Consider the following 25,996-nt stretch of genomic DNA (forward strand, 5'->3'; position numbering starts at 1 on the left):
AAAGAAGTGATCATGATGAGGTCATGCACCACTACAATGAGAATCCAGCTATCCTATATATGCAAGCAGGATGTGATTCTATAAGTAGGGAGATTCTCTATAGTGATTCTATGTTATAGAATCACTGGAGAATCTCCCTACTTATAATTAGTCTGGAAGTATTAGTAGTTCACACGCATGCATGCGATATGATTTCCTGGCTATAGACCTCTATACATAGGTAATAGTCTATATAGATCTAGATATACTACTACCGTACGTAAACTGAGTTTTAGAGTATTAATTCAATAAAGGTGATTTTATTAAAACATAGAGACAAGTAGTCCACGGACCAGTGTAGGCTTACATCCATAACATTGTCCATTCAAACAATCACAAATGTGTATAAGTATCATCTAAGGAAGTTATAATATGCAAACCAATGGAGAAGCTTACTAAAAATGGGGAAATTGCTGAAGAAGTCTTAGAGCGAAGAACAAATCAATATCCCGGAGGTTATCTACCAAAAGATGTATTAACTACATTTTATAGCATCAAAACCTGTGTTGGTGCATGAGTACATCTCTAACATTGAATAGAGTGCTCCTGATGCTATTAATTTGAATGGAAATTGTGAGCAGGGACGCTGTACTGTTCCAATTCCCTACAACATGATAGGGTTACGATTATATAATATAGTCTATACCAGTAGTTGTTGCATGCATGTGACTACGATAAAAACATTCGAGTGTCACTTGTAGAGGATGAGCATACGCAATTTTCATTCTGGTTCCAACGACTATAATTATAGGTATTACCAGGAGTGTATAAAGAGGAGTATCCAACTGTAGCAGTTGTATAGTATAAACCAGGTTTCGGTACAAGTATATATGTCATACCACGTCACACCAGACCGCATCTTAAGTGGGTGCGTAGGTGTAGTGGTTAATTAGTTAAAAATTATATCAGAATACACACGTGTGGTTTGTACCTCCAGCCCACATTTAATGGCTAACAGTTTACACAACTACAAGTGTTAGTGATGAATTCACCGAGATGTAGAATGGAATGTGCGTGGGAGTCGCATACTCCTCTTCATACACTACTGGTATTACGTTAGTTTATAGAGCTGTTCAAATTTTAAGTTTTATGCTGTATATATATATAGGTATATTTATCAGTTCAGAAGTGAAAGTATTTATACTCGATTCTGTATATATCGTATAGCGCGAAATTTTTGAGGCACTTATATTTCGTGGATTTGCCTCTAAAAGCATTTCGTTGCACAATTTTCGCAGAATGACTGCTTACCGGAAGCCACGCCTTTAAATCTTTGCATATTATGGCAGATAATTCTAATTAAAGAACAATTTTCGTGGACTTAATTTTCGTGTAGGATTGCTAACCCACGACATCTGCGAAAATTTCGCGCTATACGGTATAGCAGGTAAATAATGATAATTATTTAGCGAGCTTTTAATTTGACAATCTCATGCTGCAAGCATGCATAGATTTATTGATTTTGTGCAATATATACCGCACTGGGTGGGACTGAGTATCAAGAAAACATTGGCGATTTTTAATTTTAGCGACCCCACCTTGATTCTATAAATCGAATGAACCTTCCACCGGAGGGGACAACCTCCGAAAGGAGGACAAAATCTCTGCTCGGTAAATTGTCCAAATTTATTCGGAGGTTCCACTGTACAGCAACCCATGCATATGCATAATTAATGTCGGACTGATGGAAAAGCGAAGTGAAATCCTATGATGTCTGACCACAATGAGCAATAAGTGAAACAATTGTAATAGACAAAATTCATGGCAAGGTTGACAGAGAATACCCCAATAATGCAAATGAGAGGTCTATATACCCACGATCTTTCTCAATTATACATCAACAAAATTATTACTTATACAGTAGTTTCTTGATGCTTAATGGTCAGATGGTCAGGATCGAAGTCACTCCTTTCTGGTTTGGTAGTAGTAGTACTGCACTTACAATAACAGACAAACAACACGATTACAATTAGGCCAATTATTACAGAAATGGGCACCAAGATAACAACTGCATAGGCCCATCCTCTCTGGTCACAAATTAGTGAAACTCTGACATTCTCACCCCAGTCCACACGCTCGGGGATAGAGGTGGTTACCAAGAATTGTTGAGACCCAGTACTATAGTCAATGCCTACTAGGCAATTTCCTTGTTCACTGACAAAACACGACTCCTTAGAGCTTAGGTCAGGGACACTGTATTCTGTTCTCTCAAAGTATAAAGAAGCGCTCAAAAAGATCTCCATTGATAGTGAATTATGTAAAATTACATAGTACTCATCTTCTTGCTCGACTCGATATGAAACGGTAGATGTATTTTGCAAATCATTACAATTGGCAGATGCATAGTAGAACCTCTCAGCCAAATCTTGGCTAGGGTTATCAACCCAACTGTTTGCATTATCATTGCCTTTCACAATGTATACATCAACCAACAGATCCGTACACACAGAGACTGATATGTTAGAGTTGGGATGAAGATGATACTGCCAGAATCGAAACTCCGTTGAATCAATTGTCGACTCGATAAAAACAGTAAATTGATTAGTGTCATTCAGAGGTGGTATACTCGTGTCTTCGATAAGAAACAGTTCAGCATCAACTGAATTAGATGAGAGCTCAAGAGAACCACCATCGCATAAGAACGAGGATAGAGACAGCAGTCGACTATCCCCTGGTGAGTAGAAGTCCGTGGCAATATCTGAATTGTTGTTATTGATATGTATTGGTATTCCTACCGCCATGCCAATTATCAAAATCAAAATGAATATTATAGCTGTACAACCAGTACAAAATCCACTGTTCTTGTCACTACTTGTGTGGGTACCATTCGAGCTGGATCCCCCTCCTCCACCACCCCCTCCTCCACCACCTCCACCACCTCCTCCTGCACTGCCTCCTCCTGATGGCATTCTTTCTATAATTATACAATAATGGACTGATTTGTAAAGTGTATTTCGTATGCTGCCTATGCTGGTCTAGCTGGCTATATTGTTCATATAAAACACATTAACTCAGTGAAACTCAAACTTAGAAAAAAATATGTGACGGCTCACAGTAGCTATATATAGATCTGTATTACTATAACTTGCACAATCATACACCACTCTATCAAATGTCTCACATTAGTTAGAGTTACTTTTTATATCGGCTATTATGTAGAGGTCCAGAGGAAATCATATCATGCATGTGCTTGAACTATCAAACTTTCATGTGACTTCAGAGTGCTAGGGAATCACTTCAGAGTACTGGAATCTCTAGAGAATGTCTCACCTATACAGAATCACATCCTGCTTCATGTGGGAAAACTGGGATTCTCATTGTAGTTATGCATGACATCATCATGGTTTACTTCTTTGATGTACGTCTATACTCTATATAGGTCTACATGTAGCAGAATTTCTCTCATGACTGCTTCCTTTGCACTTTTTTCACCCTAGTAGCTATAGGTAGAGGTGCAAGCTAATGCATGGAAGAGCAATGCATGAGACAACAGAAAAGCAGAACATTGAAAACATTCAGGTTTTAATTAAGGGGCCTGGAGGCACAGGGTCCTAAGGTTGTGCAGTGGAATTAGTAACATAAGAGTACTGTAGACCAACGCTACGTGGCCAATTCCACAACCTTAGGAACCTCTATAGGTATTCGATCCATTAAAGTACTTTCAATTGTGATTATGTAGGCTGGACAATGATTACCTACATTAACAATTGGCTTTTATTTAGGCCCTGCTTTCCTGAGCCTTTAAAATGTCAGTGCCTCCAACTGGCTAACACTATAGTTATAGTATATGATCATAATATTTTTTGCTTCACTCGTACCTTGTGGACGTACAATATCCAGGGTAGCCGCTTGAGCTGGTGGGTGGAGGAAAGCTACTAATAGCTAGCTTTTATACACACATTGATTATAATTATCATGATGATATAATTTGCTGCATGCCAAATATAAATCTAGTGGGTAATGATCAACCATGATTGTTGTTAAAAACGATCGATGCCAAAAGTTCAAGTCTAATATTAATGGCTGCAAGTCAGCAGAGCCTTGCAGCTCTCTGCTCACTCCGCAGCTACCAATAGCTAGCGTTCTAGTGCAGAGCTAACTACTAAGTAGAGTAGTAACACTCGGTGAACAAGTTTTGCTACGGACTCTTCTGAAAAGGCTGCAATAGCATTCCAAGTAAGCAAAACTAGGTATAACTCGAGAACGAAGCATTATTTTGCAAATCCACGAATTATAATCCAAGTAAACATGACTAGAAGCCTATAGAAACTCTTACTTGCACTTGATTCATCCTTGAGCAGCTGTAGCGGTCTACACACACACACAGACACAGACACACACACAGACACACAAACACACTACCGTATACCTCGCTTGCGCATGCGCACCGAGGCATAATTAAGCCCCTCAAACATTTCGCGCACCGAGGTAGCCTCTACACAGGCTCTCCTTTTTCTGTTCTTTCACACCGTTCAATAAGATAAAATACTGTATTAATTGTTCAATTGTTCAATGAGATAAAATACGGTATTAATTGGAGGAGTAAAGAAAGAAATAGACGTAGAGTTAGGAAAAAGGAGATGATAGTCTGATAGAATCTGAACACACAATTGCAAATTCAATCTAGACTAGTTACTAGTAGATCATCTAGCTAAGCCTAAGGTATAGCTAGCTATAGTGCTTGCAAACTTCCAGTTTCAAGTCCATGTCCAGCTTGCTGCTTTATTAGTCATAGATTTCTGCGTGGGCAGTCCAACATCTCTAGCTCAGCATGCCCACGCTCATTTTCACCCTTCTACCACCCTTCTACCCTCACACGACTTCCCGATACAGGCTCTCCTTTTTCCTAACTCTACGTCTATTTCTTTCTTTACTCCTCCAATTAATACCGTATTTTATCTCATTGAACAATTAATACAGTATTTTATCTTATTGAACGGTGTGAAAGAACAGAAAAAGGAGAGCCTGTGTAGAGGCTTACTTTTCTTAACTGTACGCCCATTTCTTTCTTTGCTGCCTCACTATGTCTTTCATGGATGAACAGTGACAACAGCAAGAAAAAGTAAGGCCTGGGAACGAGGCTACACCGAGGCATAAGTTTATCAGGGCCTACACCATACACACAATTAATGAAAATTCTGCTGGGCGGGGCCAAATGGGACCCCGGATGGATGTCACAGGCAAATAGTGCTCCTTGCTGGAAAGGGCAATACTTATAGAGCTAGCTATAGATATCATGGTTCCTCATGCTCAAGCTCTTGCTTTTTTATTGCTAACAATCACAACATTAATTACAAAAGGTGAGTGAGAGTCCTTTCTAGACTAAAATTAATTTTGTGCACAAGATTATTCAATTTATGACTTTTTAAACTCCACATGCAGTGACTGCCCAAGTTGACCCTACCACAAGTAGACTATGCAACAGTGCAACAAGATGCAATGAATGTATTATAGCAGACCCAAGATGCGTGTGGTGTGCTGATCCAGTAAGCTCTAGCTAATTCAGTAGAGCTCAGTTTTTTCCATTTGAAATGTCCACAACTCGTTCAATTATATTGCAGGAATACAATGGCATTATGAGATGCTATGTGAATGGTGATCCTGGATTCACTTGCAACTCTCTACAAAACCCAGTGGGTACAGTAGTCACAGTTTCTACTCCTTCACTTGGTGATAATAATCAAGTGACTCCTTCGCGAGTGAATGTGACATTCAGACCAGGTGTGCCAAACTGAACATGATTTGACATGATCTGATGATTAACTCGAGGCCGTGCCGTGGCCAGTGGGTTATAGTCAGAGGAGGTCCGACATGCGTGCGCGAATTACTACAAGTTCCAATGCATTGATGTCATTGCGCTCACGTGATAACATCCATGGCCAAATACACTAGCACTTTAGTGATTTGTGCACGCCGATCCTCTGGGTTGTAGTAATCAGTGGTTTGTCTGTCTACCACAAGTAGACAGCCTCAATACCAGCCGTTTGTTGTCTGAGAAAGAACGCCTGGTCAAGTTCCAATGTAGAACTCGTCTAATATTTCTTGGGCCAATAATTGCAAAATCAGCCCGTGAATATCATTATGATGCTTACGCAGCTAGCTGTAGGGGCCAAGCCAACTTAATAACATGTTTCACGGACTTTTATTAGCAATTATAGACCAGCTAGGCCTGTAAAAAAAAAAATTATGAAGTTAAAAATGAAGGCGGAGAGTGGGTGTTTTTAGACTGTTAGAGAAATTGTTAGGCTTCCCAAACCACACTGGTAAGTTGTGGTCACAAATAAACCTTAATTATAAGGGTATGGAGTGGGTGATTGTGGGGTGATTTTCACAAAAAAAAGACCTGCTTGCATCCGTGAAGCATGTAATTAAGTTGGCTTGGCCTAATTATAGTATTGTTGTGCTTGTGGTTACCGAAATTATGTTCAAACTACTCAAGCCTAACCACTTGCTGACTAAGCTAAATGAGTTCTACTGACATTGGAACTTGACCAGGCGTTCTTTCAGACAACGAATGGCCTGGTCCTGAGTCTAGTACATGAAATAAAGTGTATCTGTATGATTACTAGCTGAGGCCCTTCTCTTCCGGATCTTGCTGCAGTAGTATATATAGGCAAGCTACAGCCGAGAAGGGTCACCCACCTCTACCTATGCCACCACAATTAATCGTGCGCGGCAGCTTTTTTATTAGCTACGCGCGCTTAAAGCTAAGCACTCGTGGTAGACACATTAAATGCGCGCAGTTAAACAAAGAGCCGCCAGCGGTAGGCAGAGGTGGGTGCCCCTTTCCGGCAACCGTAGCAAGCAAAATGATGCAGTCTCTAAACTGTGAGCTTAAATTATGCCTCAGTGCGCATGCGCAAGTGAGGTATATATACGGTATAGTGTATTTGTGTGTGTGTGCAGCTGCTCAAGGATCAATGAAGTGCAAGTAAGAGTTTCTGTAGGCTTCTAGCAGTGGCGGATCTAGAGAAACAAGCAGGCAGGTGCTGATGCAAAAGGAAAGGAAATACACCCACTTCGGCGTCATTTCCGGTTGAACATTGGCGATTTTAGGTATGGTTTGCAAGTAAAACTGTGCCTAGTCCGCACTGCGGTAGTGCAGTCGTTGCTAGTCCAGGCCATGCAGTCAGCTTATAGCATGCACAGCTTTTAAAAGACACAACTGCATTAGATAATAGTCGAATATGCAGAATTGTCCTTACAGAATTACTAAGTGACTCTCAGTAATCCCCAGTCTGCTGCTCGATGTTTGCATACATAATTATTTTTTTTACAGTAAAACGTTTAATTAGATGGTGCAAAAGACTAACTTTTTATCACTGCTGTTCTTTAGAATGAGTGTCAAACATCCATTGTGTCTGATTATCGATGCCTTACTCTATAGTGATTCCATATAATACCAGGAGCACGTTACAGAAGGAGCGTCTAACTCTGCATGGGTTCGGAAATCGCATTATCGTGTGTTTTCCTATAAACGCCACACTGCCTTATAAGAAAAGTGTGCAGTACTGTGTACAGACCGCGGTCAGCCTGTGAATATCATTATGATTGGATTTTGTATGTAGTGCAGCAGCAGGAGAGCTAGGTTGAGCCAGAAAGAGCTATAATGAAGAGCTATAGGTCTTTAATGGATGTTGGTATACATCATGGCAGAGACTGTCATTGGTGAGGTACAGAAAAGAGGAGCATATCCAATTACTTGTAAAGAGAAAGTGACCCAGACTAACACATACTATAGGTGTTTTGTTTTTGCAGTAGGGAGTCTTACTGGGATTCTTAGAAGAGAGAGCTTACTACCAGGCCTATAGCTAACTATAGCTAGCTGTAGCTTTTCATTTTTATTGACCTATGCTTGGTAAAATTGCAACCTATATAGCTAGACAAAAGTGTTAATGTATTTTATATTCAGGGGCACCATTTTTATTAGTGATGCCTGCTGTCAGTCACAATTTACCAAGCCACGTATCTTTTTTATACCATCACTTCACACAGCAGTGACTGTAAAGTTTAAATTATTGTCAATTTGCAAACAAATGAGTTTTACTCTCTATATAGACTGCATGCAGACACTGTGTTCATATAGACAAAATTACACCCTCATTCAGTGCTGAACTAATTGCACATTTGATCTCATACTATATAACTTAACGTCATTGTAACCATGCATAATTATAGTCAAGTGCCATTTCAAAAGTACGTACACAGGAAAACCATGCAACAGTTCATGCAACAACTATATTATGTTAGCTTTCATTTCAGAATGGTGCTGCGAAGAAATCTTTTGATGGTTCAAAGGATCACGCTTTAATTGATGTGTGCATATATATAGAAGTGATCTGTGCACATTAATTTGTTAACACTCAGAGTGCATGCATGCACTGCGCCGCCACACATAGTTCCATAATAGAGGCATATTGATTGGCTATATATATTTAGTAATTGATCTGATTGGCTAAAAACATTACATTATACATGGAAGCATAGAAGGTATACTTATTCTACAGGAAGTGGACGCATATTCTACAGGAAATGGGCGCCAATTTTCTACAGGAAGTGGACACATATTCTACAGGAAATGGATGCATATTCTACAGGAAGTGACAAATAATTTGCAGGAAGTTCTCAAAAGTTGGAATGAAATTTTTAGTGAAAGTGACAAGAAGATGACAAAAAACATGGAGTGTTCAGTCAATATTCATTCTTTCCATGTCCACTGTTGCTTTGTATTGCTTTTTCCAGTTGGGCATGGGAAGGGGGGCCAGGAAGCATCGCTTGACACTTTCTATTGAGTTTTTTAAGGTTCCATTCCGGTCCAGTCTTCTATATACTCCCCTCCACTCTACCACAGAGCCTCATTCTTCTTCTTGTATTGTTGCAGTTAGTTCTAGGTTCTTTTTACTTGTCTTTTCTTTCCAGTATCTTCAACAAGCAAGCTCTACTAAGTTTTACTGTAGTTTTTCGTTGTTTTGAAGCCGTCTTCTTGTCTTTTTCTGTCAATTGGTGTCTCTCACACCTCTCCAGCTCGCACAAATTCAATTTCTGTTGCTACGCACCAAACCTGGCTTTTTATAACCACGCCTCGCGCATGCGCAATGAAGTCCAAGTTAGATTGACCACACCCACTCATAGAATATGCGTCTTAGTAACCACCCTCGGGCTAACCGCAACCGCGGAGGTTACATAGACGCATATTCTACTCTTAGGTGTAGTCTATCCTATACATAGTGCAGAAAACAACTCTGCATGCATTGATCTAACTTGTGGCCTTTGACAGAATGGCCACTTCTGAGGGGGCAGCGATCAACGCAAAGTAACTTGTACAAACAACAGTGCTTGAAAATTCTTGAACGCCCATGCACATTCGGAAGCCCATACACCCACGTTTTTCTGTGCATGAGAGGGTGCATGTGGTCTCATAATCATTACACTCGGCATTTATAAATACCTCCCAGAAAATCAGTAAACTGGGGGGGTGTTTGAGCAACCTGAGCCCCCCCCCCCCCTCTAGCTGGATACATTACCTACCGTATATAGCGGAACATTTTTGCTGGTGCTATTTAGCTCCAGAGCCCTCGGTAAAATTTTTTATGGTTTCTATACTCGCTGCCAAAAAATCACACCCACCAATAGCGTGATATACGGGTGCGTGGGAGTTTATCCCAGTTTTAATTTCGCGTTAACTGCTCTGCCCTTTAAAAACTCAAAATGTTCTTTTTCTAGAGTTTTTTTCTAGTGTGAGAAAAGGGATACGCCATGCAGTCACACACGCATACACACACACAGGAGCCCCTATTTCCTTTCCGCTCACAGTTCAATCAGCTCGTAACTTTCCTGTGGATGTTTACCTCCTCATGGACTTATCTGCCTCCATGAGGGATGATCTAGAAAACCTCAAAAGGCTTGGTTCTAGTGTGGGTACGTTTGAGTGTAATTGTTGGCTGCAAATTTTTATGCATTCAGTTTGAGGTACTTGTAGTACGTATACTGAAGTCATATAGATCAAAGGAAAAACCATGCAAAATAATTATAGTACTTACTTGCGGCAACCACTGTATAGGCAGGGGCGGATCCAGGATTCTTGATAGGGGAAAGCTAAAAATATTTTACTGTAATAATGGATGTTGTTTATTATGTTAGCACATTATTGTTACACTCTTAGTAGAACACACACATAGACCTGGCAAGATCGAGCTTGCCCCTTCAAGACTCATCATGCATCTTCAAGATCGAGCATGCCTCTTCAAGATCCACCAAGACTCATCAGGACTAACCATAGAATGCAATTAGTGCAGGCCATTAGTATATAAACTGGTTGTCAAATTGTGTATAGTAGTCTTGTGAATAACCAATATCATTTATCTACAACTATCAAGTGAACCTTTTCACATTGGCGTACTCGGCAGGATTGCAAAATGGCAAAACCTATGATTACCCCTGAGGCATTCAATGGACAAGGAAGCTGGACTGAGTGGTATGTCCACTTTCAGAACGTTGTGGAGATCAATGATTGGGATGAAGCAAACCAGCTAAAGTGGCTGAAGGTGCGATTGACCGGACGAGCCCAGACAGCATTTCAGAGACTACCAGCCGAAACAAAAGCCAGTTTGAATAGTACAGCCGAAGCTCTGAAAGAAAGATTCGAGCCGGCAAGCCAGAAGACTCGCTATCAGGCTGAGTTCCAGACCCGCCGAAAGAAGAAGACTGAAAATTGGGCGGATCTAGCTGAAGACCTCCTGTTCCAGGCAGACAAGGCTTACCCCGACCTGGACAACAAAGCCCGAGAGACGCTTGCCCTGAATGCTTATTTGGCTCAGCTGGACAACCCGCAGATCGCTTTTGGCGTGCGACAGAGGACACAAAAAGTCGTCTGTTTTCAAGCACAATGTGTTTCCTGCATGGCTCATCAATAATTATTCATGCTCAGTAATAAACTGGGTGTGGCCATGATAATGTAACCGTAGCTATACGTGCATGCGCAGCAGTGAGTTGATAGCTATAGCTCGAGCTAGATTCTATTTTCAGGCTTGTCATCAAGGCCAGGGGGGTGCTCAAGCCCCCAAAGCGCCCCACTGGATCCGCCACTGTTAAATTGTATATTATGATAAAACACTCTATAGTTGGAAAAATAATATTCATAGAGAGAGACAACTTGAGCTTTTTCTTAGGAGGGGCTGTCTATATATAAGGCTATCCTTCAGAAACAAAATTAGAATCAAGAAAAGCTTCAAGTTTTTTTGTTTCTGATCTCAGACTATTATATACAATTATGCAGCCAGAGCTCTTCAACCTTATCTAGACTTTAAGCACACACTTTATATATAGCTTGTTGCAGCTCAATAGGCTTTTTGCAGCCTCTCCAGAATCTGGGGTAGCAAAATCTGTTCATATATATATAGAAAGTTGCTGTACTTTAATATTATGGTTATGACATATGCATGCATGCACAAGCAACTATTATATAGATGTCTAGTCGTTAAATTGCTCGTCTCCAATGTATAAAAGCAGAAATTTAGCCTGAATATTATAGTCAGATTCTGCATGTTGAGTATGTAATTCATAGTCCTCGTTCTGATGTTTGTGACCAGCTCTCATAATTATACTGTCTTGAGGGATTTACCTTAAACGATAAAGCCATGGGTCAATCACTATATCGTGATGCATCGAAGTATACGAAGATCTATGTATAGCTTCTTAGTACAGTGCCATGTTATTTAATGTGTCTTGTATATTTATTTTACTCCGTGTACTGTGTTGTCTGTATCATTATTGTTATCTTACAGATCGTTAGCTATACTGAACGCATGCAACTACCAGATCTAGATCTAAGTTCGTTTATTCGATATAGAAATAAACATTTGGCTTAGGAGTGAGGCTACAATGAAGCGGATAGTTATGGAACGCCGTTTGCGACAAAATTCAGGCAGAATCTGATAGGCGTGTGCATCCAATATAAAATCGATTTTTGAAGATCGATTTTTAATAATCGATTTTTTACAGTTGATTTTCGATTTACACGTGAACGATCTTTGACAATCGATCTGATAATCGATTTTTAAAATTCGATTTTTGATAATCGATTAAATAATCGATTTTTAATAATCGATTTTTGAAAATCTATTGCAATTGATTGATACTAGCCTCGAATCCAGGCCGATTAAAATGGATTCAAGGCTACAGTTAGGCCGCCCTTGAAACTCAGAACATGCACAAACTCCTTCTCCACGGCCTGGAATCAAAGCTTGGCTTGGTTAGCTATCTCACATGATAGACTATAACGCAAAAGCGAAACATTATTGGAACCATTAAAAAGGAGGGCCATAAGTCACAATAAAAATCATTAATTTTAGAACTGTTCTGTTGGTGCTAATCTTATTTAGTTCCTTCGTGCACCCATTTTTGTATGTTTTCTCGCCAGCACTGTTTTATTTGGCCATCTTGTGTGTGCTTAGAGAAAGAGCTGAGAAAGAGTTTGGTGATTCCAGATAGAATAGAAGTCATGAATAGTGGCTTCTTCAATGCAAAATTTCTCTAAGGATAGTCTCACGCCGGTGATACAGCTTTAGACAGGGACCCCCCCAGCTAGCCCCCTTCAGAGCAGTTCTAGAATCGATTATCAAAAATCGAATTTCAAAAATTGATTATCAGATCGATTGTCAAAGATCGTTCACGTGTAAATCGAAAATCAACTGTAAAAAAATTAAAAATCGATCTTCAAAAATCGATTTTATATTAGATGCACACGCCTATCACATTCTGCCTGAATTTTATCGCAAACGGCGTTCCATAGATAGTGTGTTTATATATACTATAATATAGTCGTAGTGAAACCATAGTTTTTATAGTATAGGTAATGGTCTAAATAATCATATCATGTAATTTTCTTATTTGTATAATAAGGTATAATTTACCCTTATACTGACTGCATAGTTGTTATATATCTTTTCATACAGCTGATGAAATTGCAGACATCTCCTCTGACTTTAAGGTTGGATTTGGTTCCTTTGTGGACAAGCGAGTGTCCCCATATGTGTCATTGGATGTTAATCGTCAACTAGATCCGTGTCTCGATGGTTGTGTGAGCACCTACAGTTACAGGCATCACGTGGATCTGACTGATGATTCACAGTTCTTTGGTGTAAGTACTACATATATCTAAAGTAAATGGTAAAGCTTGCCTCGAGGCGTAGCCGCACGAGGGATACGGTAGGGTAAAGCTGACTGTGTGTGTGTCTGGGTCTGTGTCTGTTCCAGCTGTAACTACTCAACGGCAATGCGATGAAAACTAACAGCTTCTATAGGCTTCTAACCACGTTCTCTTGGATTTTGATTCGTGGATTTATCTGATTAGCAAAATAAAGCTTCTTTCTCGAGTTATGGCTGGTTTGACTCACAGTGAAGGCTGTTGCAGAGTCTCTTCAGAATCTTTCATAGCATCATCTGTTCGCACAAACTTTCTATTCAGCTTATGACTTACTATAAGAGTCAGGAAAGAGCTGCAAAGCTGTATGCCTATCGTAACTAGACGGGCGTTGCCACCCTCAACCGTTGTACGGAAGGAGGACGGGACCCAAACTTATCCACAGTTTTGTTTTGCCACCGGCTGCAATCAGATTGCAGTATTTCAAGTGGATTGATCACACCCACTTATTACCACATGTGAATTTGAACACGCTAGATTGACTGAGAGGCGTGGTCAACACCTACTTTAATAAGTGATATTCATCTAACACCCACTTAAAAACAATGAGATTCATAATGCGCTATTGCGTAACAGGCCAGAGCAAAACTGTAGAGATAGGCTTGGTTCCCGTCCTCCTTTACGGAGGGCGGCGACGCCTGCCTATATTGTAGCCTCGAAGGCAGCCCTTGTGAACTTGACCTCATTGCAGATCCACTCCCTTTTTTAATTATTCATTGACAGGAAATAAATACTGTTACACAACTTCTACATTGTAGATCTACATGCCTATAAATCCTTGAAGATCATTCATCAAGCCATCAGATTTCCATTAAGCTCCTCTCCTATAATGACTGTGTGTCAATTCTAACATAATAATGTACCGTATAGCACGAAATTTTCGAGGCACTTATATTTCGTGGATTGGCCTCTAAAAGCATTTTCGTGCACAATGTTTGCGGAATGACTGTTTACCGGAAGCCACGCCTTTAAATCTTTGCATGTTATAGCAGGTAATTCAATTTTCGTGGACTTAATTTTTGTGTAGGATTGCTACCCACGAAATCCACGAAAATTAAGCCCCTCAAAAATTTCACACTATACGGTATAATACAAAATCAAACTATTTACCTCTTCTAATAGTTTTAGAGCGAAAGCAAAACATGGCGAGAGGCATTAGCACAGCGCAGCTTGCAGCACTCGTTATTTAATAGTGACCCGTTCATGAATTAGAGTTTAATTAGGGAGGTCAATAATTATTATTTATAGTGAGTGTGAGCATTGTATATATAGGGACAGTGTACTGAGTGGTCTCAATAGAGAGGTGGTTTCTTTTAATTATTATAATAGGGATCCGGAAGTAAATACCGTACCCTCGCGAAAATAAGCCCATTTTGAATAAATGCCGATCCCCTCTTTTGCTTCAAAGTTCTTGCACAAGGGTATTTTGACTCGATTCTCTAGCTACATGTAGCTCATAGATCAACGAAATTAGCTGAAACAATTCTAAATTTTCACTAATATCCTTCGCATAATTGGAAAAGCGCTTTAATTTGAGTCTGCAGTTGAGCATGCGCTTGAAATAAAGATTTGAGTGAAGCGCTAATAGTCCAGTTTCTACGGTAGGTGGTCATTAGGTGCAAGTATTTAGCAGGTTTCACGGCATATATATATATTAATTTTTATGTCGTGTGTACAGGCTCAAATTGATCGTGTAGCAATCTCTGGAGGTCAAGATACTCCTGAGGGTGGTTTCGATGGAATGCTCCAGTCTATTGTTTGTACAGACGTGAGTTGATTTTATAATATCACAGTTTCAGATATTACCCGCCCACATGCAGTTAATTGGATGGAGAGATGTATCACGTAAGCTGCTTATCTTCATAACTGACGCTGGATTCCATATAGCAGGAGACGGGAAGGTTGGTGTGGCTTAAAAATTATACTGAGCACACATGCATATACATGCATGCACACACGTCTGTATTTTGGGTATTATTACCATTGTGTATAAGATATTATTATACCGTAATTAGCCTCGATTCCATGCCGCGAAGAGAAAGGCGGCCTGGTATATTTTGTATGCGCATGCGCGTACATTACCCCAAAAAGGGGTAATCCGTGTATATTTGTGGATACTGTCAGTAAAATAAACCGTATACTATTTGTATTCTGAAGTTGCAGTCAGTTACATAGCTGAAGTATTGTGCAAAGATGACTGAGTTCTTACGCCCTTTATTGTATCAAGCCAAGTCTCTACTTAACGACACCCTACACTGTAAGGCTACAGATGTTATAGGAAAGGCATGGTGTGTTCCTGTGGGTCCCCTGATGAGGCTGTGGTAATATGGACCAGGCAAGTCTTCTGCTACTAAATCTTGCCTTTATGTTCAACAGGAAGTTATTGCTGAAGATAAAGAAGCTAATGATTACACCTGAAAGCTTTTAATAAGCTTTAACTCGACACTCAGGAAGTTTAATATTCACTCAAGATCTACTGATGTATTAAAGAGTCAACCACTCTTCCTAGCTGGCAGCTCTACTGTCTGGGAGGCCTTCTTGAACCGTCTCTTTGATAAACAGAGCTAGAAGAAGCAACACTGCTGCAGCATAATTATTCTACTTTGATTAGTGTCTCTGAAAGCTGCCATTGTGGTCACATTGTCATACGTATTGTAACTTTGTCCATTTTTTACAATTTGTATAATGAAATTGTTGTCAATTATTTCGCGCATGCGCATACAAAGTATACCAGGCCGCCTTTCTCTTCGCGGCCTGGAATCGAGGCTAGCTACACAGCAGCTACAGGTGGGATGGGCTTAATTTTGAAACGGTATTCTGTCTCGAAATTACTCCCACCCAGGTGTTTGCCTCGAAATTACGCCCACTCATTAAGAAACTCTGAGGCGCTTGAAATACAATGAATACATCAACATACAGCACTGGTAATGCATGGGTGAAGTAACTAGGTATAAGAAAAGTATATACAAGTCAAGACTTAGAGTTTGCATCAGAAAGTTATTCCTTGTCACTGTCAGAGTCTTCAACAAAGATTCGGGGAAGATTGTCCTTAATTGTCTGCAAATAGGAGCAATAATTATTGGATCTAGCTATCTAGCTATCTTTAGAGCTAACCAGCTTACACAAGAAACTGCTAAACCTTTTCTGACAGCTGCATGCTCACTAACAAGATTGCATCATTTCAAACTCAAAAGCGAAGGTGGGCATATTTTCGAGCGTGGGCGTAATCTCAGTAGAATACGGTAATACTTTTTATATACCCTTGAAGCTCTTTTCCAAACTGACCATTATTTAATATTGAAAGGTGCATGGTCCTTTAAATTCAAGTGCATGGTAAAAAAACCTGTACAGTTGTTAATTTTTGAGCAAGCAAGCAATTGACACACTAGATATATGTCTGTCTATATATCCCTCAATCTCAGCTTGGGGGTGTAGTCCTGCCTAATGACGGGTCATGTAAGATCAGTGGCACCACAGCACCTCAGGACTATAACGACTGGATCACTCTGGACTATCCCTCCATTGGGCAGATTGCTCAGACCTTGAGAGCAAACGGAATCATCCCAATATTTGCAGCTCCAGCGATAACACTGCCGGTTTATCAGGTGACTATCAGCATGCACATATATAGTCACAATTATTATTCCATAAAATTAATGAACTGAATGTGTGTACAAGCATGCATGTAATGATGATATCGTAGTGGATGTATACTTTGAACCTTTATATTGTATGTATAATTCAGAGCGAAGAGAGGCTCTAACAGGTCACGTTGAGATTTTGTAACTTTAAACTTGGAGGATGTGTTAGTGATTGTACTAAGGACACTTAGCTCAATTCTACAGCTCAGAAGGCATTTTTTCAAACATTCTGGTTATAAGCTAGATAACGCCTCTTAAAGTGACATTTCGATCAGATCATTTACAATACAGTGGCCGGGCTCCGCCCAGCTACCACTGACCATAGACAATATAGCATTACATTATCTCTATGCTCTGACACACCCCAACATTTGAATGTGATAGTGTGGTGATGAAATACGTAGCAAGTTGCATCCCTAGTTATGTATAGTGTATGTATATACTTTGAACTTTGTTCTTTGACTCCACCAGTCGTTGGTACGGGAATTGGGAGAGGGGGCTTTCTCTGAAACACTAGATAGAGATTCTGGAAACATTTTAGATCTACTTCGGGACAGTTATAATGTGAGTTTTCCATACCAGTAGACGTTTTATGTGCTGTGTTGCGATTCATTTTCAGAATGTGTCTCAGAAGATTGTTTTCGATAGACAGCAGGTGCCAACAGGAGTCTCTGTGGATATCCAGCTATCAAGTTGCCCAGGGCCGTGAGTTAAATTTGTATGCACAAATTATATATTACATATTTTCAATTACACCCACTTACCCCCCTTGATTCTCTCTCTCTCCTCACACACTCTCAGAGTCGTGGGAGGTGTTTGCACTGGTGTTTTGATTGAGAACAATGCTACCTTTAATGTGGTGGTCACACTACAAGAGTGCACTCCAGATAACAGTGGCACTGTACAGTAAGTATAATACAAACACCTTCTATTTTGAACTCGGACTCATGAAATTGACAAATTAGCAAATTTTACAATGATATTTACTTAAAAGATGTACATGCGTCATTAATTTACAGCAATTTTATACTTTCGATTAATTGATTGATACAGGGTTCCTATTCGAGTGGTTGGCTTTGGAACTTTCATTTTCAACTTGGAAACAATCTGTACCTGTCCTTGTGACAATGACACAGTGAGTGCATGACAGATTGTGTTCTGATGTTCAGAGGAAGCAGTTTCGTCTTGAACGCTTGATCTGTTCCAGGATAGATCTATAGCTAGTGCATGCTATATTAACTTTAAAGTCTCACTGCACAGTGAACATCTTGCATCATATTGGCGCATGCGCAATAGTGGGCGCTTCTACGATTGCAATTAGGCCTCTACATGCAGGACGGTTAACTACGTATGTGTTTTAGTTAACTGCATATACAGTGTAGCTTTGATGTGCCTTAAAAATGATAACTTACATCACCACTAATTGATCTATAGAAAAGAGCCATGTTTGACGGTACTAAGACTCAAAGCGACAGCAGAAACACGCTCCAACAAGATGGCTAAGCCATGGGCGTGGTTTAGATACAATTATCCAAGAAGAGCTTGCAACTCCAGTAAGGCTAGGACGTCAAATGGTAAACGCTTGGACCAAGGAAGCTCTTGAGCATCTGTAGGAGTCAATGTGTTGCTCAACTAGCTCTTTGACGGCTGCAAAATCCGGCATAGTCTTGTTCTTTTTGCAGTCTACATCGTGGATTGAATTGTTGCTAGGGGGAGGTCCTTTTATAGTGATGCGGTCACGTGGTATAAGTCAGATATGCCACACCTACTCAGAGGACTTGCACCCCATATATCCTCCTCTTAGGTGGTATATCCTATACATATAATATATAGGCTGTCAATGCTAGATACATAACTATACAGTGTGGTTGCCTATACATGTAATTGTTCAATGTGTGCTTATTATTTTCATTGCAGTCTCTGAATAGTCCAACCTGCAACAGCAATGGAACACTGGGGTGTGGACATTGTGACTGCAACCCTGGAAGGTGAGCGTAGTGGCCAATATTCCTCTTTACCCTGTATATATCCCGTAGATTTGGAGAGTTCTGTCAATGTGATGCAACAGGACAGGGTGGTGTACAACAGATGTGTCCGTACGTTAACTTTTGTTTAATAAATTTGAAGAAGTTTTATTCACCTAATATCTGATGTGCAGACTTGGCCCCACTGAAGTTCAGTGTACTAGCACTGACAGAGGGATGTGTGTGTGTGGGGAGTGTGTGTGTAAGAGGGATCAAGCTGTGAGTCAATAAATTATTGTCTGTTTTTTATCACCCAATTGTTAATGCAGGGTTTCTTATTTTTTGGACCTGCTTGTGAGTGCAATCGTGATGACTGTCCCTCATTCAATGGAGAGCTGTGTTCTGGAAGGGGCGAGTGTACGTGTACTGGGTGTCGATGCAATGTGGAGCCTAGCACTCAGTTGCTATATACTGGAAATGCGTGCGAATGCTCGCCAGTTACTGATTGTGTCGACCCTAACAACGCATTGGTATGTTGTGTTAATCCCAACACTCCACTGTAATTGATATAATGGTTTCGTAGCTGAGTCTTACATTAGTACGTATACAATATCAATCCTTTTTGGATAATGTAACGAGTCTATTTTCCTTTACAGGAAATATGCAATGGGCGCGGTACCTGCGATTGTAGTGGGCAGTGTTATTGTACGTTCCCCTACCTAGGAGATTACTGCGAGTTGTGTTCAGGAAACACAAGCTGTCTAGATAATTTATGCCACTCCAATCGAGAGTGCACTGCCTGTGCAATAGAACTTTTGGATTTGTTCACCGATGCAGCCACTTTTTTTTCAATTGAAACTTTAACAACCCTGCCGAATGAAACAACTCTCAAATTTGACGCCACAACCAAGAATTTTCAGCTTCATCTGCCCCGTGGCTATTGCCCAGAGAATTGCTCTCAAGATATTGTTATTATCAGTGGAACTAATGATGTCGACTATATCATCGATAGTAAGAGAACACAAAACATACCTCCCTGCATGTTAATTGTGTATCACGCCTGGTATTCATAGTTATGTTCTTGGGAAACTGGTAATTTATAAGCTCCTAACTCCATATGCTCATAATGTATAAGTAGTATATGTACAGTAGACTCTCGCTATTCCGGCTCTCTGAAGTACGGCCACCTCGATATACCGGCCATTTGGTTTGGCACGGATTGCTATAGCTATATGTTTACTGCACAAAACTTGCCCTGAAATGCGGCCGACTCGCTATTCTGTATACAGTGCCCTAAACTATAGGTTTTTAATGTAATTTTATACAGCCGGATATGACGTTTTGGTGTGGTTTGGCAGATAAAATTCTTAAAAATAGAGAGCATAATCATTCTGAATCATTCTCCTTGAAACAGAATGGCAAAATTAGTCATTAGATTCAAGCAGGAGTACATTAAGAGGAGTATCCAACTGTGGCAGTTGTAGTGTTAACCAGGTTACGGTAGGAGTATGTCATACCAAGTCACTATCAGACCGCATTTTAAGTGGGTGCGTATAGTGTAGTGGTTACATGTAATTAGTTAAAAATGGTACGTGTATCAGAATACATGCACACGTGTGGTTTGTACCCCCAGCCCACATTTATCATGGCTAACAGTTTACACAACTACAAGTGTTAGTGACATTCAGTCCTGTAGAATGGAATGTGCGTGGGAGTTGCATACTCCTCCTAATGTACTCGTGGTTCGAGGTAGGGTCGTTTTTTTGTCCCAAGAGTGGCTGGATTAACAAGAGTTTACTGTAAACTGCATGGTTGTATATTATATTCTCGTTATATAGATCAGATGGCAACTCGCTGTGAGTATATCGGACCTACCTGTACCCATCGTTACTATGTAGCAGTCCACAAGATACCTCTCCAGTTTACTGATGTACACGTTGAGTTCAGACGATGTAAAAGCTTAGACAATTTGAACGCATACATTTAAGGTTTTTCTGTATAGATTGCAGTCAAGTGTCAGCCTTAGTTCCTACTTGGGTTGCTGCTGTGGTCAGTGTCACTATAACTGCCGTACTCTCTATTGCTTTAATAATAATGATCAAGCTACTTATTGTAACCATGGTAAGTTGACCGAACACCGACATTGAGCATGGTGAAATTGTGTGTAAATTAAGAGTGCAAGTAAACTGTTTTTATTGAACTTGAAATGTTAATCGCAGGACAATTTTATGATTCGAAAGCTTGATCAGCAAATCTCAAGTATTAGGGCTACGTTGGTGAGTCACTTTGTAAAAGTAGCTACATGTTTACCCTATAAATATGTCACCTTTAATAAATGATATATACAGTAAAGTATGCACGCATACATGGGAAATAATTCTACAACAACATTATGACACACAACAACTATTCAGACTACGACATACTCAGGTTATTCCAGATGCACTAGATCTTGTAGAGCTGAATTCTAACAAGGCTTATGGACAAGTGAGGATATCTTTCGTGATTGTATACTGTTAACATAATAATTATATCAAATACATGCATGCATGCAGGCAGTCAGTTCCAATACACAACATGGAAGGAATACTAGCTCTGAGGTTGGCAACAATAATTTTGGCAATTATAGCTAAGCATTCAAAATCAGAGGGTCATTTGTCAGTGGAGGTTGATGAAAAACTGTATCACTCCTTAGTATATATAGCCACATTTGTATATTACATTTTGGGTGCGTAGTCCACCTGTAATTATGCATGCTCGCTGTTTTCATAATCCTGAATTCCACAGACCCCCCTATACTCAGAGGTTGATCCAATGGCACTAGAAGAGGAGCATCTATATGAGGTTGGCAGCTATATTATCAGGGCCGTAGATAGCTTAGGTTTGCAGGGGTGGTAAAATAACAGCTAAACATTTTTACTACTGAAAAAGGTCAACATGCAGTTATTTCATATCCTCTGAGTATAGCAACTTCTAACTTGCTGTGGCACCAACTTAGAGCAACTAAAACAAGATAGCTTGAACTAGGAAGGTGCTCCTGCTTCCCAGAGGCGCAGTGGAGCTCACAATTTACCTAAAAAAATTTTATCAGCAGTCAGGATGCGCATCAGATAGCCCTGCCCACATCTCAATTTCATTACATCGCTAATCACCAGAGCAGAGGAGGTCCGACAGGCGCGGTGCAGCTCAAGTAATTAGCCTCCGATTACTCTCAGCAAAAACATACGACGTGGGCGGTGCGTGGGCGGATAATTATTGTTAATTGCCTGAGCTGCACCGCGCCTGTCGTACCTCCTCTGTCACCAGAGGAGGTAGGACATGCATCACATGCGCTTCAATAATTAAAAATCCAAGTTTAACCGCAAAGATTTAGACAAGGATTTGTGCATGAAAAGTGATGATCTTCAAGCAGCCAAAACAGCAGCGATCCCACAGTAATTTTCTCTAAAATTTAGCTATCATGTAGTAAAAGGATAGTACTAACTTGTGGATCAGCGATCCCAGTGGGATCCCGGCTCAATAGCTTGAAATTTACCATCAAACCTAGTGGTTTTTACTGTACATAAGCTACTACGGAGAGCAGTCTAGGGAGGTTAACTCAGGTTGGTTACCGTCTTCCATAACAGTTTACAACATTCAAGATTACTAGAAGGTGACGTGAGCTTGCTAGAGCACTATACAGTACGTCATCTACCACGGGCACCATACATAGCTACACTGAAATGTAAGGAAAGGTTAAAGGTCAAGAGCCTAACGTAAACATTGTATGCCACACATTCCATTGCCGTGTGACTGATGACACACGTCACAACCTTCTCTGTCTATTAAATCACTAAAAGCATTGGGCCTGTGCAGATCAATGTTTACAGTAATTTTGGCAAAAGATCTAGAATGCCAGGAGGTCCGGGGGGGGGGCAACTGCTCCCCTGCTGTCTATGGCCCTGAAATTATGATGTGAAATTCTGGTATTTAAGTCTTGTTTCATACAGACCATCTCTGTATGTGGTGATGAATCACTTGACACCATAGAGCTGCAGTCAAACAATGCTTATGGACAAGTAGGTTATTTTACATGGTGGCACCATCTCACTCCTATTCCTTATGACTCCCATGTCTGCAGACCCAGACCCATTTTGAAGTTGATCCAGCACTACAACAAGAGCTATGTGTTGATTTGCAATCTAACGTGGCATATGAGCAGGTAAGTTAAAAACTATTCATTATCTTACCATACTTTTAAAATGCATAATATTATATAGGTTGCTGAGGTTGGCCACTAACTCTCGGCACAATCCACCACCATGCAGTTCATCAACAGATGTATATTATTATTACTCGCAAACAATTAGCTAAGAACAATGTGTCATTCCCTAAATGTATAAATTATAGCCTTCAGCCTGATAGACACACTTGATAAAATAAAATTTTCCACACACAGTGAATTTTGTTAATCTATAGGAAACACGCAGAATACGAAATAGTTATCAGTAATCCGGTCACTGATGCTGAATGTGCATGAATATATAGATATATATATAAACTGAGAACTATATAGAGGAGAATCTGTACTACGTATCCCATGTATAGGGAAGCTATAGGTGTCAATCTCAGGATACTCCAGGGTACAAATCCCATGTACCCTGCTAGGGTGTACATTCATGTACCTTGACTTATGATCAACCTAAAGCCCACCCTCCACCCTTAAAGGGCTCTCTCTTTTATAGGACACTACTGTGACACGTCACACTAGGATCACATTGTGAAGATCAATTGTTCAGTATCCAATCAGATTCACTAAAACTACCCGACCCCATTGTAACTGGGGTGGGAAGTTGTAAATGCGGTTTGTCAAGTGCAAGTATACGCACACAAAATGTGCACATGCAGTGCATGCACGGCAGGGATCAAAGAGTGTTTACTACTACTCAGTTATAAATGGGTTGGACAACAGCTTCTAATCAATACGTGTTCATAGTACAAGCTGCGCCCTCAGGGAATACATAGAACTGCATGCCCTTGGTAGTACAAATCCAATACTGTAACACCCTTGATATCCATGGTACAACTATTACATATACATTACTGCATGTGTACAAGAATTTTGTAAAAATTTTATTATGATCTCTTTCCCCTATATACTCTTTTCCAATATCCCCCACTTTTATCTTCCTTCTTTCCACTATTATGATGCCCCACTCTCTATTCCTTTCTTTCCCACACACAGGCTATAATTATTTGGTAGAAGTACTCAACTAAGAGTGGTGTCTGGAGTTTTGGTGTCGTGCTGTATGAGATTGGGACCATACTATAATAAGAGGAATAGTGGTGTGTGCGGTATCATAGAAGAAGCTAGATATAGAATTTGTTACTCGGAGAATATGGTTGTTGTGCACCCGCTGTTTACTGGTTTTGGCCATTACTATTGCATGCTCATTCATAACAGCTAAAAAAAAACCATCAATCTCTCAGATTTTATAGCCAAGTTTATTGCAACTGGCAAGACTTTAGACTCATCTCCATTCTTGAGCCTGTGGAGAATGTCTATATATCTAATAGAATTGATTGTAAGTCACTAACCATGCATGCAGAGTCTATAATTATATAGGCCTTGGCGGATTATGCTCTATTTTCTTCTCAAGCTATTTTTCCATGCTACTATTAATTGTCAACTATCAAACTCACTCTATAGGAGTCTAATTGAGTGCTGAGTGACAGTATACAAAATCAATTATAGGATTTTCAGGAGCGACGTAATTATATATACCGGTAGTTATGGTACACGTTAAACCAAGTTTTGTGTAGTTAGATCTACATCGTTCTTTTTGATAATCGTATTACAACAGCCAGCTGTAGGTAGTCTTCTACATGTATAAAAAAGATTCAAACTGTTTAGACAATAATTGCCACACTTTTTTTCGGCTTATGCCTATTGTTCTCGTCAAAGTCAGAAAATGTGCCTATTTTTCCCAGCATTATTCTCAATGCTCCAGGAGTAGCTATATACCTAAAATTATGCTAGCATAATCTGCCAAGGCCTACCTAGAATTATAGGCAGTTGTTAATACGCTGGTGCCAGTCATGACCTAAATTGTGCAATTCTACATGTATACCTTAGATATACATTAAAATGAAGTAGATCATGATGATGTCATGTACCATGCATGCATTATTTATGAGGAATCAATTCTGCTATATATACTTATATAGTCATGTAGACGCAGATCACGATGTTGTCATGCATATCGCATCACTATAGAGAATCCCACATGAAGCATGCAGGATGTGATTCTATAGTAGTGACTCTGTGTGATTCTCTATAGAGTACCGAGTATACTCGGTGTAAACTGAGTTCACTTGATCATTTCCTGGCTTGTGACAGCTAGGTTGATGTACTGAGACCTCTCTGATAAATAGACTGGTCTGCATGGTGCATGATATGCATAAGTATAGATCTATACAGACTGACTATAGATATAGACTGTGAGTCTTCAATTCTTTTCCCCCTTTTTTAAGGTAAGTGTTTTATCTATAATTATAACATGCATGCATGCATGGAGCTATAAGTATAGGTGCAGCATACAAAATATAGCTAAAAATCAGTCTGTGATGTTAATCAAATTTGCATTAGATCTATATACCTAAATAAAGAATGCCGTCAGGAGGAGGCAGTGGAGGCGATTTGCTCTTTGGATTTGTTTGCGGGGTCATATCTACATTAGGTGTTTTGCTCGTTTGTGGCATAATAATTGGTGTTGCGATAGGACTAAATAGGGCAGGCGAGTCCATGGACAATTCAGATGACGATTCAGATTCTACTGTTACTATTTCCACTGACTTTTACTCACCAGGAGATAGTCGGCTGTTGTCTCTATCCTCGTTCTTTTGCGATGGTGGTTCTCTTGAGCTCTCGTCCAATTCAGTTGATGCTGAACTGTTTTTTATCAACGACACAAGTATACCACCTCTGAATGACACTAATCAATTTACTGTTTCTATCGAGTCGACAATTGCTTCAACAGAGTTTCGATTCTGGCAGTATCATCTTCATCCCAACTCTAACATATCAGTCTCTGTATGCACAGATCTGTTGGTTGATGTTCACATTGGGAAAGGCAATGATAACGCAAATAGTTGGGCTACTAACCCTATAG

General features: G+C 40.0%; 1 protein-coding gene across 2 annotated transcripts; it reads left to right on the top strand.

Annotated features, from left to right (window-relative positions):
* The first annotated feature begins 5,184 nt into the window (after window positions 1–5,184).
* Window positions 5,185–23,283, top strand: LOC135340174 (integrin beta-1-like). 2 transcript variants are annotated; one of them, XM_064536497.1, is made up of 26 exons: window positions 5,185–5,339; window positions 5,422–5,525; window positions 5,601–5,760; window positions 9,826–9,957; window positions 12,993–13,177; window positions 14,919–15,008; window positions 15,061–15,141; window positions 16,663–16,845; window positions 17,353–17,445; window positions 17,501–17,586; window positions 17,683–17,787; window positions 17,935–18,016; window positions 18,799–18,869; window positions 18,918–18,977; window positions 19,040–19,124; window positions 19,175–19,375; window positions 19,502–19,856; window positions 20,684–20,797; window positions 20,848–20,966; window positions 21,065–21,121; window positions 21,276–21,332; window positions 21,401–21,445; window positions 21,633–21,689; window positions 22,835–22,903; window positions 22,966–23,046; window positions 23,105–23,283. In XM_064536497.1, the coding sequence occupies exons 1-26, from the start codon at window positions 5,276–5,278 to the stop codon at window positions 23,123–23,125; spliced, it is 2,757 nt and encodes a 918-aa protein (XP_064392567.1). In that variant the 5' UTR covers window positions 5,185–5,275; the 3' UTR covers window positions 23,126–23,283. The 2 variants fall into 2 exon arrangements, 1 of the variants encoding a protein (XP_064392567.1); XR_010396242.1 differs by lacking the exons at window positions 22,966–23,046; window positions 23,105–23,283 and having other exon boundaries at window positions 21,260–21,332; window positions 22,835–22,861.
* The last annotated feature ends 2,713 nt before the right edge of the window (window positions 23,284–25,996 follow it).

Source organism: Halichondria panicea, chromosome 8, assembly GCF_963675165.1.
Source record: "Halichondria panicea chromosome 8, odHalPani1.1, whole genome shotgun sequence".
NCBI classification, from domain to species: Eukaryota; Metazoa; Porifera; class Demospongiae; order Suberitida; family Halichondriidae; genus Halichondria; species Halichondria panicea.

Coding starts and splice junctions, on each gene's coding strand:
- LOC135340174 (XM_064536497.1), top strand. CDS start 5,276: ATGGTTCCTCATGCTCAAGCTCTTGCTTTTTTATTGCTAACAATCACA. Junction 5,526..5,600: donor GCGTGTGGTGTGCTGATCCA/GTAAGCTCTAGC, acceptor ATTATATTGCAG/GAATACAATGGCATTATGAG. Junction 16,846..17,352: donor TAACACTGCCGGTTTATCAG/GTGACTATCAGC, acceptor TGACTCCACCAG/TCGTTGGTACGGGAATTGGG.